This window comes from Petromyzon marinus, chromosome 37, assembly GCF_048934315.1.
Source record: "Petromyzon marinus isolate PM22_M1 ecotype Great Lakes invasive population chromosome 37, UKy_Petmar_22M1.pri1.0, whole genome shotgun sequence".
NCBI lineage: Eukaryota > Metazoa > Chordata > Hyperoartia > Petromyzontiformes > Petromyzontidae > Petromyzon > Petromyzon marinus.
The window spans coordinates 16,558,167-16,572,119 of NC_133703.1; the positions used below are offsets into that span (position 1 = coordinate 16,558,167).

General features: G+C 43.4%; 1 protein-coding gene across 2 annotated transcripts in view; it reads right to left on the reverse strand.

Moving 5' to 3' along the window:
* The window catches only part of LOC116949692 (centrosomal protein of 112 kDa), a 128,063-nt gene that overhangs the window by 66,747 nt on the left and 47,363 nt on the right, over nt 1–13,953 (reverse strand). For both annotated transcript variants that reach the window (XM_076072337.1, XM_076072338.1), the window contains exons 13-17: nt 11,118–11,272; nt 10,231–10,360; nt 5,911–6,003; nt 3,077–3,136; nt 2,142–2,221 (exon numbers count right to left, since the gene is read on the reverse strand). In XM_076072337.1, coding sequence (XP_075928452.1) covers nt 2,142–2,221; nt 3,077–3,136; nt 5,911–6,003; nt 10,231–10,360; nt 11,118–11,272 — 518 coding nt within the window. The remainder of the gene's footprint in view (nt 1–2,141; nt 2,222–3,076; nt 3,137–5,910; nt 6,004–10,230; nt 10,361–11,117; nt 11,273–13,953) is intronic.

Genomic DNA, 13,953 nt, shown 5'->3' on the forward strand with positions numbered 1-13,953 from the left:
TTTCTGGGCTTTGCCAGAATGCGCAGCTGCTGTACAGGAGACACGTGACTTCCAAGATCTGCCGGAACAGTCTCCCACCATCTGGTCCTAAGTCTTCCCCCATGGTCACTGGATATATGCTGACCATTCTAATGTCTGTGTAGGCAATCGACCCTCCCCTGTCCTACACACAACCCACACAGCATGACCATTTTTGCCTCATCATATCTACGAAACGTATCTGCCATGTTATATTTTAGAATTCTCCATTGCTCATCCTGTCTTGTCATGAAATTCCAAGCATCCATCTCTGCGGCCAAATGCCGGCATCTTAATAATTTATGAAACCACCAACTACCCTCACTTCTGTATTTATGGCCGATAAAATAAATGGTTTTATTGCAAAACCATGAAAGATGGTGACAGGTTTGGGAAGGCTGGATTATAGTTGATGGTGCATTTCAAAGTCAAGTAAAACAGTCTCTTTATTCAAAGAACATTAAGGGATCATTTAATACCATGGGCAACCCTGCAGCCAGTGGTGGAAATTCTACATTCCTAGTTACTAAACAGGACAATACCTTTTGACCTTTCCACAAAGTATCATGAATTTATCAACTCCAGGACCGCTGACTTGATTCAGAAATTTCTGATGGCGAGTCTAGCACTCTAACCACAGCGCACACATGCAGAATTTGTTACTCAGCGGAGGCTAAAGGCCCTGTAAAATCGTTCACAAGAGTAATCCACTGTGCATTCACAAACACTGCCCTAGGTTTCCATCCAAATAAGGGAAGTCACTTTTAATAAGTAATCCGCCAAGTTACCTCGAGGTAATAAACACCACAATTAAACAGACATGGATCCGATGCATCTAAATTGATATAAAATAAATCACTCTTAATTTCAACTTAGTTTTCATATTAATTTCTTAAATCTTTTTCATACATGAGCCTTCAATTTAAAAGTTTTTTTATGCAATTAAAGTGCAGTGGCTACACAGAGCGATGCCAAAATTGAAGGCGTGGAAAGGTTTTTAAAAGGCACAAATATAATTTTAAATGTAATCAACACTCAGCTCATAACAAGATGCATTGACAAAACCACGTGAATGTGCAAGATTTATGTTGGGAAAAAGAGGACTGCTCAAAAAAATTAAAATCTCCAGCCTATATCATAATATTAATAGTTAACAACCCTCTGTCAATCCACTGCTAAAGGCCTCCCCACTACATGTCCATACACAGAGTGGTGCTTGACCATACTGCTGCATGCCAGTGAGTCTGCACATTAATTAGCACGTGCCCTTATGAGTCCAGTCCATCACGAATGGTCAGTGTGGATCGATGAAGGATGAGTCAAAGGATCGGTTAAGTGGATATCACTCGAAGCTGATGTTAGCCACGGCTGAGAACCAAACTTAGGTTGAAGGGTTCACAGTGCAGGATGCTAACCACTATGCAACTGCTCCCCCCTCTTTATTAAATGTCTCACAGTACAATAGCTCACAGATTAACATCTAATTGGCATAGCACATCAATTCCCCCAAATATTTGCCTCTGGGCATACCACGGTGAAATTTTCCAAGTGCTAAGCAACACAACAGCAGATATAATTACCTCACCCAGGGCCATTATATGGCTGATAGATTGACTTACTGCCGAAAGCTTCGTTGATTTACATTCATAGTAAGTATACCAAATATTCCAAATGGATATTTGCATTGCAACACGGTCACTGTTATGACATTTTACATTAAAAAATTCACATTCTAACTGATCCGTAACTATTTTCAACACGAAATTAATTTACTTTGAGATCAGCTGTTGCAATTACACCATGACTTTAAGATATGTAAGTACTGTATTGAACATCGTACCCCATATAAGGTTCAGAGTGTGTATCAGGTTCAGAGTTTGTCATATTTCGATGCCTTTAAGAAGTGCCAGTGTGGAAACGTAAGCCTAATGTATATTTTTCTGCTAAAAGTTAATGAACACGCAGAGGGGGTCGCGTTCAACCTCTTCAAATATATAAAGATGTGCAAGTGAACATACACCTAAAAAAATCAACAAATAAATTGATAAACGTATAAATAAATAAAGAGCATGTAAGCAAGCTAGCAATAATATCAGGAATTGGCTGGGGGGGGGGGGCGGCACCTGATTCCATCTTCCATCTGCCGTATTTTTCTCTGCGCTTCAGCCTTGGTTTCTTCCAACTCAGTTTGCACGGATCGTATCTGGGAGAAAAAAACCAGTAGATTCAATCTGCATCTCTCAGCCCGCAGACACACACGCTACTCCCAATTACCGCGAGCTTCTCTTACACAAACCGCCTTTTCAAATCGATGGGTGAATGCAGATTGGGGCCTCTTTTTTTGAAGCCGTAAGGTATGTCAAAAGTTTCCAAGAAATGTACTTTTAAAGTAGACCTTGCTGAATCGATATAAAGGTGCTTCATCAGATTCGTTTATTTTAATCTCTATCCAGAATACGGCCGGCTGTTGCCTAAAGGTGTACCCCAGGAAGCACAGACATTCCATGTCAGTCGTGGGAGTTGTTTGGCCATACTGCACCAAGCTGGTCAGTGCCGTTCGGTGTAGGGGGAAGGATTCAAGGATTGGTTCAGATATTACTCGATGATGGCCACGGCCAAGATCTCTGGTTGCCAGGCTGTCTGTCTCATGCACATGATCCCAGAGTGACCTTTGCAAGCCCACCACCGCCTATGCTAATAATGGAGATTATTACGTGGTGGTGGTGGTGGTTGCATTAGTAACGGTTGATAAAGGTTGTCATAGTGGTAAGTTTCCCGACTACAAGGTCAATGTTTATGGTTCTAAATGTGATGGTGGTGATGTGGTCTAATCACTGTGCCGCCACTCCATTTGTAAATTTGAATCAATTGAGAAAATGTTGAATGGAAAACATTTTTTTCTCGTTTAAAATCTCTGAAAAGGGTTTTATTATTTAGAGATAAGCATGCATACATTAATTGGGGAAGGTACTGGAGATACTGGAAATGTAAGGCAGAAAAGTAAGACGCAAAAATAAGAAAGATTTCTATCTACTTGGATAAATTGTTGGGAACGCACCTTTTTATCACTGAGCTGTTCCAACTCAATAATTTGTTGTTTGAATTGATTTTCTTGCTCCTTGGACAAAACAAAACACATAAAAGACAAAGTAGGCACGACAGGCAATACATTTACTCTCTACATTGACACAAATTGATCCCCAAAAGTGTAACCTAGTATGTGATGTTAATCAATAAAAATGCTTCATATAAAAATGAAGCGATTGTCAGAACGGCACAGGATTTAGTCACCGTTCTATCATGTTACGTGTTGTTTTTACATATACATCTCCATTGTTCTCAAGAGTCATTTTTTGTTTACATAATTAACAGTAACTCTTTTCACAGGCGGTGCCAGTTTTATACCGACTTTAGGTAAATGTATATTATTGCTTTTCATATGAATAGCCTGATAATCAAATCATATCGAGTATTTGACCAAACTGGATATTGCACCTGAAATCCCAATAAACCACAAGCACAATAGCTACAAAATTAGACCATTTTACATGGTTAAAATCAGCAAAATGTGAAATTATGCCAAGAAATTTTTTTCACAACACAACTGTCAGAACAATGTATGTAAGATGCATCATTTTTTTTTTATAAAAAACCACACAGCGACGCCTGTTTTTTCGAGGCAGGCAAGACGGATGCTATTCGGTGACCTGAGGCAAGGCAATGCGGTCCATGCAGCTGAATTCTGTCACTCTGGGGTGAGTGTCTAAAATAGCACCGCACTGCCACAATGATTAGGACAGACACAACAGGGATTGCTGATGCGCGCACAGAGGAGACAGCGAGCCTTCAATGAACCCCATGACACAACGATGCTAATGGCCCTCAGTAGGCTTGATTTGTAAAATGACACCGTTGGACCGCACGAAGTCTCACCAACTCATTTTTTCTTGCCCTTGTATATTTTGTTTCTTTTAAAGCTCTCCAGGGCAGACAGCTGAAAACTTATTTGTCTCAGGAATCATGTTTGACGAGACTATGACCAAGGGAGAGCCAAAACTAGCACTGCACACTGAATTGAGTTAATCAGTTAGTGCGATAGGGGAAAATGTTTTCTATTTGTTTGACAATGAATAGGGGGAGGTGTCTTTAAAGCTAGTCTGTACATTATCAACCAGTGTATGGTCAAAAGTAAAAAGTTTCTGACAATCCACGACTGGATGAAGGCTTCCCTATGCCATGTCGATCATTAGGGTTGTTGGCCATATTTCACCACACAGAGTCGCTGTGAATTGCTGAAGGACAGGGGCCAAGGCTAGTTTTGATATCACTCAATACTTGATGTTAGCAGTAGCTATAAACAGAACTCAGGTCACCGGGTGTGTAGCATAATTCTTGAACCACTGCACTACCTTTCAAGCCCGACCATCAATGTATTAAAATTATACAAAATCAAAGTAATTTCCTGCTCACACGAGGATGGCGTAGGCACTCATCTTGTTTACAGCACTAAGCAAATGGTAAATTCTCCACTTTGCTACGGCAGTGTGTTAAAATAAATTCAATATTTCGGGTTCTCATATAATTGACCCTAGAGAGAGATTGGGTGAGTCAACCTCAAGCTAGGATTTTAACTCAACAACCTTTGATTGCGAGACAAGTGCGCTAGCCACAACACTATCAGGTTCTATTTAAGTCTACAATATTATGTGCAAGAGGTAGTTGTTGCTGGACATTGCATTTGCATTAAAAGCACGAGACAGAGAAAACCCCTTGATAGAAATGTCTGAAAAGAGAGTACAAGAGCATAATTTCTCAAACGTGGTCTCATTCCTCAAATGGCAAACTATCTCATAAATATCATAAACTTGAAACAGTTTAAGAATTAAATCTGAACACAAGTGGTTTTATGCATGCCAGTGACAAAGACTACCTACACATTGCAATCTCCAGAGACTAATGCTGTCACCTACTGTGTGTTCTACGTTATGCAGACTAACGTCAACGGCATTGACTAAAAAACATCCACAGAACCAATACCTCTTAAATATATTTGTTAATTTTAGTTTTTTAGGTGCCACTGACTTACAGTTGAAGAAGTAATTTGCAAACTGAGATTTTAAAAAATGTGTGCCATGATTGCTGCGTTTAAAAAAAAAATATCCACGGAGTTTTACCCCAAAGAATGTCGACCGTTCTGTGGGTTTCTATCAGCGGCTGCCCGGATGGGTTTCAAAACGCATGTTAGATGCTGGAGGTGGCTTATACATGTCAGCAGGGTGCCCTTAATATTAGCACGCTACTGGGACATGCTTACACACCGAGCCTCTTCTGTGCTAAACGGAAATAAATAAATGCATTCATTTCATCGAACACGGCGTTGTAGATTGCAGCCCGAATGCCTCGCATACTACGCGGCGCTTTTCTCCTGGAGGTTTTCGCGACGCATTCCTCGGTGTCCGTCATTGCCGGCCGCATTTAGGGATTCGCGCTACTTCTGCAGCTGTCAATAGCGGCCGTCACAAGTTGGCACCCCTCCTATGGCCCATGTCGTCTACGACAGACCAATACGGCTGAACGGCTGGACGACACCGGTCGCCAATCGCTCATCAAAGTTCGTGAACAAGCAGGCAGGGGTGACACCGCACCAAATGACAAAACGCGTGCCTGGGGGCCTCTTTTATTTTTGACAGGCAAGCAGGACACTCTTCCAAAACGAAGCAGAGGGTTTGGAAGAGTTGGGAGCACCAAGAAAACAAACACAGGATTGAGTCGATTTTGTGATGGATGTGTAAAAGTAAAACACGACGAGACACGCTGAAAGCGCTTATAAGTTCACGTTTGGCAATGTGTGCTCATGTTACAAGTGACCTTGGTCATGTGAGTAGCTCTTACCCTGAGCTGTCTATGTTTCTGCAGCTCGGTTTCCCTGAGCGATCCCTTGTGCTCCGACACTTCCTTCTCGAGGCCTTCAATGACAGCGGTTGCCTACGAATGGTCCCGCATTCACACAAAACAATAGTTCACCTAGGATCTGCAACAACATCCAAGTCACAGTCTATGCCTCCTCAAAAGAGCATTAGGGCTCTCATCCCTGTCGCCGGTCCTAAACCAACCGTGAAAATTCTACATTCCCATTGGAGATCACCTCTGGTGAATTCCCATAAAACTGGTATGTATTGTATAAACACTTGAGGAAACACATTCGTGTGGAGGGAGCTGGTAGGAACGTTTGGTTGCTCGGTCAATGGCCAGGGTCAACGGCACCACGTGGTGTATTCCGCAAATATGCCCGACTGTGAGGGCGGGCACAAGCCGGCGTGAGTAGGTTAAATGTTCAGTTTTATAAGGGCACCACGGGGTGACCAGCCCCTCCCCACCCAGCCCCACCCCTCCCACCCAGCCCCACCCAGCCCCTCCCCACCCTCCCCACCCAGCCCATCCCCACCCTCCCCACCCAGTCCCACCCTCCCCTCCCCACCCAGCCCCTCCCTCCCCACCCAGCCCCACCCTCCCCTCTCCACCCAGCCCCACCAGTCCCATTTTTGGATGCACGACGGACGGACGGACACAATAATCCCCTGTTTCAGTTTATTTTGGTATAGCCCTGTGAGCCATTCGGCTCTTGAATCGGGTGCAACCACAACAAACAAAAAACACGAACAAGAACAAGAAAACATCTTCAAGTGACTATGTGACTGTGGGCTGGTGGAACCAGGAGGTTCCTACCAGTATAATAGACCAAGTGGACTACTTGATCTCTGACCGAAATTTCAACTCACAACCTCACAATGGAGAGCTGGGTGCTCTAACCACACCACAACCAGATTATTTATATACAATATAATACAGTTCAGATGTATAAGGAGTATAAAAAAAATCAATGGGAATGGCGGTGCAGTGGTTAGTGGACTGCACTCTGAACCACGTGACCCGAGTTCAATTCTCAGCCATGGCTAATATTAGTGGCAAGTGATATCTAAATTGGTTCTAGATCTTGACTTAAAGCTTTCGTGACTGCAGGAATTAATAATATTCTTTTGGTCTTTCGGTAAAGTCACGTCGATAGGTTCCAAGAATAATAATAGAAAACTACGACGTTTCGATCGCAACGCAAGCGGTCATTGACGACCGCTCGCGTTGCGTTGACGACCGCTCGCGTTGACGACCGCTTGCGTTGACGACCGCTTGCGTTGACGACCGCTCGCGTTGCGTTGACGACCGCTTGCGTTGACGACCGCTTGCGTTGACGACCGCTTGCACTGCGTTGACGACCGCTCGCGTTGCGTTGACGACCGCTTGCGTTGACGACCGCTCGCGTTGACGACCGCTTGCGTTGACGACCGCTCGCGTTGCGTTGACGACCGCTTGCGTTGACGACCGCTCGCGTTGACGACCGCTTGCGTTGACGACCGCTTGCGTTGACGACCGCTTGCGTTGACGACCGCTTGCGTTGACGACCGCTTGCACTGCGTTGACGACCGCTCGCGTTGACGACCGCTTGCGTTGACGACCGCTCGCGTTGCGTTGACGACCGCTCGCGTTGACGACCGCTTGCGTTGACGACCGCTCGCGTTGCGTTGACGACCGCTTGCGTTGACGACCGCTTGCGTTGACGACCGCTTGCACTGCGTTGACGACCGCTCGCGTTGACGACCGCTTGCGTTGACGACCGCTTGCGTTGCGTTGACGACCGCTTGCGCTGCGTTGACGACCGCTTGCGTTGACGACCGCTTGCGTTGCGTTGACGACCGCTTGCGTTGACGACCGCTCGCGCTGCGTTGACGACCGCTTGCGTTGACGACCGCTTGCGTTGACGACCGCTTGCGTTGACGACCGCTTGCGTTGACGACCGCTTGCGTTGACGACCGCTCGCGTTGCGTTGACGACCGCTCGCGTTGACGACCGCTTGCGTTGACGACCGCTTGCGCTGCGTTGACGACCGCTTGCGTTGACGACCGCTTGCGCTGCGTTGACGACCGCTTGCGTTGACGACCGCTTGCGCTGCGTTGACGACCGCTTGCGTTGACGTCCGCTTGCGTTGCGTTGACGACCGCTTGCGTTGACGACCGCTTGCACTGCGTTGACGACCGCTTGCGTTGACGACCGCTTGCGTTGCGTTGACGACCGCTTGCGTTGACGACCGCTCGCGCTGCGTTGACGACCGCTTGCGTTGACGACCGCTCGCGCTGCGTTGACGACCGCTTGCGTTGACGACCGCTCGCGTTGCGTTGACGACCGCTCGCGTTGACGACCGCTTGCGTTGACGACCGCTTGCGTTGCGTTGACGACCGCTTGCGTTGACGACCGCTTGCGCTGCGTTGACGACCGCTTGCGTTGACGACCGCTTGCGTTGCGTTGACGACCGCTTGCGTTGCGATCGAAACGTCGTAGTTTTCTGTCATTTTCTTTGAACCTATCTCCGCGACTTTACCGAAAGACCCAAATAATTTGGTTCTAGATCGCTTCCCTTTATCAACCTGTAACGACCAGTGTGGCAAAATACGGTCAAATCAACCTCTGCGAGCAACGTGGCTCATGTGCATCACGAGACCATGAGAGGTGGTGATAGCTTCCGGAGCTCTTCATCCAGCAGTGGATTAACAAATGCATATATTTAAAAATATAAATGTTCATTCTGGTTGTGAGTGGAACATTCATCCAAATAGGTACCAAAATACCTGTAAAATATACTTTCAAACCAATTTTGATTTGATTAAATGAACATTTTGAGCATCGAGGAATGTTGTGACCCAATATATGAGTCAATAAACCAATAACACATTAGCTATTACCTAGCTTTTAAGAGCTAACCATGAAAACAAAGCATGTAGTGAATGTGTTAGAGTTCTTTCCATTCAACATGATAAAATATGTGTACATGTGCTAGACATTGACTACATGTATTTGATGCACATCATAATTCCGAGAAAGACTTGAAAAATATTACAATTACACTCATTAGATTGACTGCCCAGTGGTCATGTATAACAGGTTTATATTTAAAAAATAAAAAATAATTTCACGGTTGCAGGTGATGGAATAAAAAACATGCTGTGTTTACAAAGGAAAGCCGCCAAATGGGATTAAAAGTTTGTCGACATCACATAAAAGGCTCAAGCGTAGCTACTAAAATGGCACATATGTGCAGTCTGTCGACAGCTGAACATATTAACGTTCAATTAACCACACAAAAAGGGCATGCTTATACGTGGTCTGAATTAGTATATTGGAGAGCTTTTTGTTAATATTAATAATAATGACTGGCAGTGTTGAAAATCAGGTAACTTTTTTTTGTCTTCACTAAAATGTTTACAAATATAAAATGCATCTTGGCGGTACAGCCTTGGAACGCTGAATCAAACAGTGTGGTGCATTATGATTCTCAGAGCGGGTGACACGGTGCTTTGGGTGTTTGATTTCCAATTGGAAGAAGGTTCACAGTTAAAATCCTGGTCTGTGGTTGATTCAGACTAGCTATCATTCTGCTGTGGCTGATAAAATGAATACCGCTTTGTGGCACGTCAAACAGCGGTCATCTTATGGAAAGGCTGACCCCCACCACAGCAATGTAATATTTAACAACTGTGTTCAACAGCCATATTGTACAATTCAACATGTTTTCATCCTCTTTGGCTTGCACCGACTTCAATTTGTTACTCCCATCATCTCTTTTTCCAAGTTTCTGTAGCCTTGCCCAATATAATCTACACGTTCTTATCTGCTCTGCTATCATTAGCATCCTTAGCCGCTGGCCGCTTTGCACTATAGGCCATTGTGCCTGAATGATCAGCATGTTAGAGAAAGAAAGAAAAAAATACGTAAACTATGATTTTGTTGAATACGCTTACGTTTTTCATATAATTACCCATGCCCACCTCTCATTACATCTCACTCCACACCCCTCCATGCACTCTCCACTACTGGCAACCGAGGCGCTCTGTCACCAACTACCCATACGGCATAAGGAGGCCCTCATCCAGCAACGGACCGAGGAAGGGCTGGGCATGTTCATATATATACATGCCTGACTGCCTCTCTCTATAAAATAACTACGCCCACCGTTTTTCCACAGCATCTCGCAGTGCTGTCACGTCCGTATGCTGTATGAATCCCAAGGTTTTTTTTTATTGTATAAGAGGCAGTCACCTCGGAGGTGTCTATGCTCTCGAATTTCAGATTACTTCAAGAAGGGTTTATGCCGTGTTTTGTCACCTCGGAGGCTGCACGAGCGTTGTCTTGCTTCAGCGACTCTAGCTGCGCCTCCAGGCGCCCCCGGCACTGTTGCAACTTCTCCTCCAGTACCAGCCGGGCCCTCTGGCTCTCCTGCTCCAAGCTTGCGTATCTGGCCCGCAACAAGAGGGTAGCAGCGTAGGTTCTCTGCTGAAGTGGATGCAGTTCACTTGTGAATGGGATCATTGCCTGTAGTTTTTTTTTTTATAAAACCTGATGATTGCTGGCAGTGAAAGGAGTTCATTACCATTATTTAACTATGTGGAAATGTGCACAGAATTATTTTCTCGCTTGCGAGCGAAACTCACAACATGTCATCGCTTTATAAGCCGCTAGAAGGGATGGTGGCTGGTGGTCGAGACTAAACATGGAGTGGCAGCCAAAAGAAGGAACGTGCCTGAAAATGCGTCCATTGCGGAGATGGGAGCAATGAAAACGGCTCGTGTATTTCACGGGACCATGAGAGATGGTGATAGATCTGGGAGGCCTTCATCCAGCAGTGGATAATCATCACTTATGATGATGATAAAATTCATGTTTGAAGTGAAGGTAAGAGCCAAAATAATGAATTAGTCTAATCGCAGTGATCTATCTGAGTGTTTATGAGTGAAATTTCATAATAACGCGGACAATATTACTATTTTTTCCGTTTGACTGTAGGACATATAAACATTTGAAATTGGGCTGACAATGGTGTACACAAATGGCCAAGTCTTGGAAATTAGGTCACAGGGTGTTTAATGCTCCTCACACAAGCAAACAATCTCCTTACATTAAAACGTACCACTATAATATATTATGCAATTACTAAGCAGACACATTCTATTGAAAGGTGTTGGTTAGGACTACCGTGCTGATGTAACCTCTACCTGCTCTTGCTGTATTCCAGCTCTGAGCTTAGCGTACTGCACTGTGCCTCCAGTTGGGCCTTCTCTTGACCTAGCCGCTGTCCGAGTGATGAATTCCTCTCCGCCTCGATACTTAGTTGTTGGACACGAGACTCCAGCTCTCGTGTCTGCTCCACCTGGGCAATGTAATGAAACAGTAAAAATGTATTAATTTAAAGCAGTTGAAACTATTCATGCGTGTATAGTCTAGACAAAGTGCCTCCCTGCTAAATTGAGAAATCGGAGGACGCTCATCTCTGTTGGGGGCATAGAGCCAGTGGTAGAAATGTAACATTTGGAAGCTATGGAGCCACTCTAATAAATATCCAGTGTTCACTTCCCACAAAGTAGTACAAAATAGTATTGACCATAGAGGAATTATAGGCTTGGTTAACCCCAAACGTATCCCAAAATGGAATTGCACACAACATTCCTATTCTGAGTAAAGTGTGCTAACCACAGCACCAACCAGCCAAATTAAACCACTTCAAGTATAAAATGTAAGAATTTATTTTCACAAGCATAGCAATAGCTGTACACCAATCTTCCAACTTGCTTCTAAAATCGAATCTCACTGAATGGTACATTTTCCACCAAAAGTAATTGCAATTCTTTTTTTAACCGAATAACACATTCCTTTTTGTGGTTGTCTATTGGTAAACCAGACTCTGTGTTCAATGAAAAAATAAATAAATATGCTGACAATATTTCCTTCATATATCTGTCCCTCCACAAAAGATAAAAAAAGTATTCCTTACACAACCTGTCAGCCGCATGGCCCTCTGGGAGTGCATATTTTTTTCAGCAAATGCAAGAAAACTCTGGACTGGTTTCAACATAGTGTCTCATCAGCAGTCAGGGTTGCTTGAAACACTGGTGGTGAATTACCGATGTTACAGCCAGGGACCCTCTCTACAACTTATTTTAAGTTATGTATGCTATGCGTCAAACTGTGAAAGAAATACTTTTTTACCACTATAGTAAATGGTAAGATTCATAGCTTACAAGACGTTTATGGCAGTGTCTAGTGGCTGATATCTTGGCTTATTTGCTCTTATCACAATTTGCTTGATAACCTGCTTATATTATTTTTTGCATACAATCGTAATGAATATCTGTCAGTTTCAGTGCAAAGAAGGCCCTATGCATTTTAACATAATAAAGCATTGATTAAGTGGCAAAGGAGCATTTGAGCAATAACAAGGAATTCTTGGAATATTCCAAAACCACTGACCACCAACATACAATGCCCTACTCTTATCTAGACCATACCATGGTATCTTTACAGATGTGCAATTTCATGAAATTGATATGCTTTATGGACCTCTCAGATTACTCTTCATAGAGCACTTGAATGTACATTGCTTATAAGAACCTGATAATTTTCAACAATAGGACAGTGGCATCACAGTGTCATACCAACTCCTGCCAAAGTAACAATGCAATTTATTTATTAATTCAGGAAAGTATCACTGAGTGCCAAAACATTTTTAGGAGGATTTTGCATTGTGATATTTAGCCAAACCTATAATAAGTCTATAAGCAATAATTTATGATCGTATTTTAATGGGAATTGTTTCCCATTAAATTGTGTTTCATTACATTCACATGAGTAAAGGCGATCACTATGCTCATTCCGCAGGTGACTTTAGAAAAGAGAATGCCTGTATCCCTTACACACAATACCTGGTGCCACTATCACAGCCGAACTAGAGATTCCTACTATAGACATGCAGTATCATATGCAAAACTACTTTGTTAAACATCCCCAACATGTTTTTTTCGGTTTTGAAAACCAATATTTCCTGCGATTTTATTTGCAGATTTTCTAATTTTAGATGACTATGAATATTTTTCAGTTAATTAGCTGCGTAATTTTTCAGTCACTTAATCATTTATTGTCCCTGGTAAAAACACGCAGCGTTTTAGGAATTGATGGAGCACATGTGTTAAGACGTGTGTTGTAACGTCCGGATCGTGGCTGCTGGCCACCCACCCCCTTCGTGCGGAACTTTGGCTATAACGGGGATCTTTGTTTTTGTTGTAGCAGGAAGGAATAAAACGAAGTGGGCAGGAGGGAAAGGAGTTTGAACCCCTCTTACACCGCTCTGCTCTCGGAGAATACGGGCTCGTGCTGAGACGCGCCCTTCCATCTTAAAATGGGCTTGTTCTCGTGCAATGTTCAATCACCAGGCCTGTAATCTTTTCCATATGAAGTCAATACAAATGTACATGTGTGGTTTCACTTCCTCGAAATGTAATCTGTTTTGCAAACGAAAATCCGAATGCGCACCAAAAACATGCTAAGGCTGATTAAACATCAATATAATTTGCTACAGATATCCAAAGATCAAACTTTCCTTCATGGTCTACATGAATTATGTTGTTTGGCCACAAAAAGAACAGAAAATATGAATGCAATTGCTCATGAAAAACGAGGTTATAAGAGATGAGTGTTTATAAATATGCTTGCTTAAATAATGTATTGACAAACTTCAGCAATTCTCACAACCACTACTCACGATGTTTTAACTCTACGCTTGTATATATGTGACGAAATATATGAATGCCCGAAGCAATGTCTGCATCCCCTTGTATTTTTTTTAATTATATAACATGATTCTTGCAACAAAAAAATAAAGCACACATCGTTCATGGCAAGTTAAACGTTGACATGTCCATACACGTTGTAACCTTGGAAATGCATTTTACAAAGTGACAGTGCTAAATCTTTGAACGAAACTCAAAAAAGGGGGTAATCATCCAAACAAAATCAAAGGGTCCCCCTGACAATGGTGTTGATTGGGTTTGCGTTAAT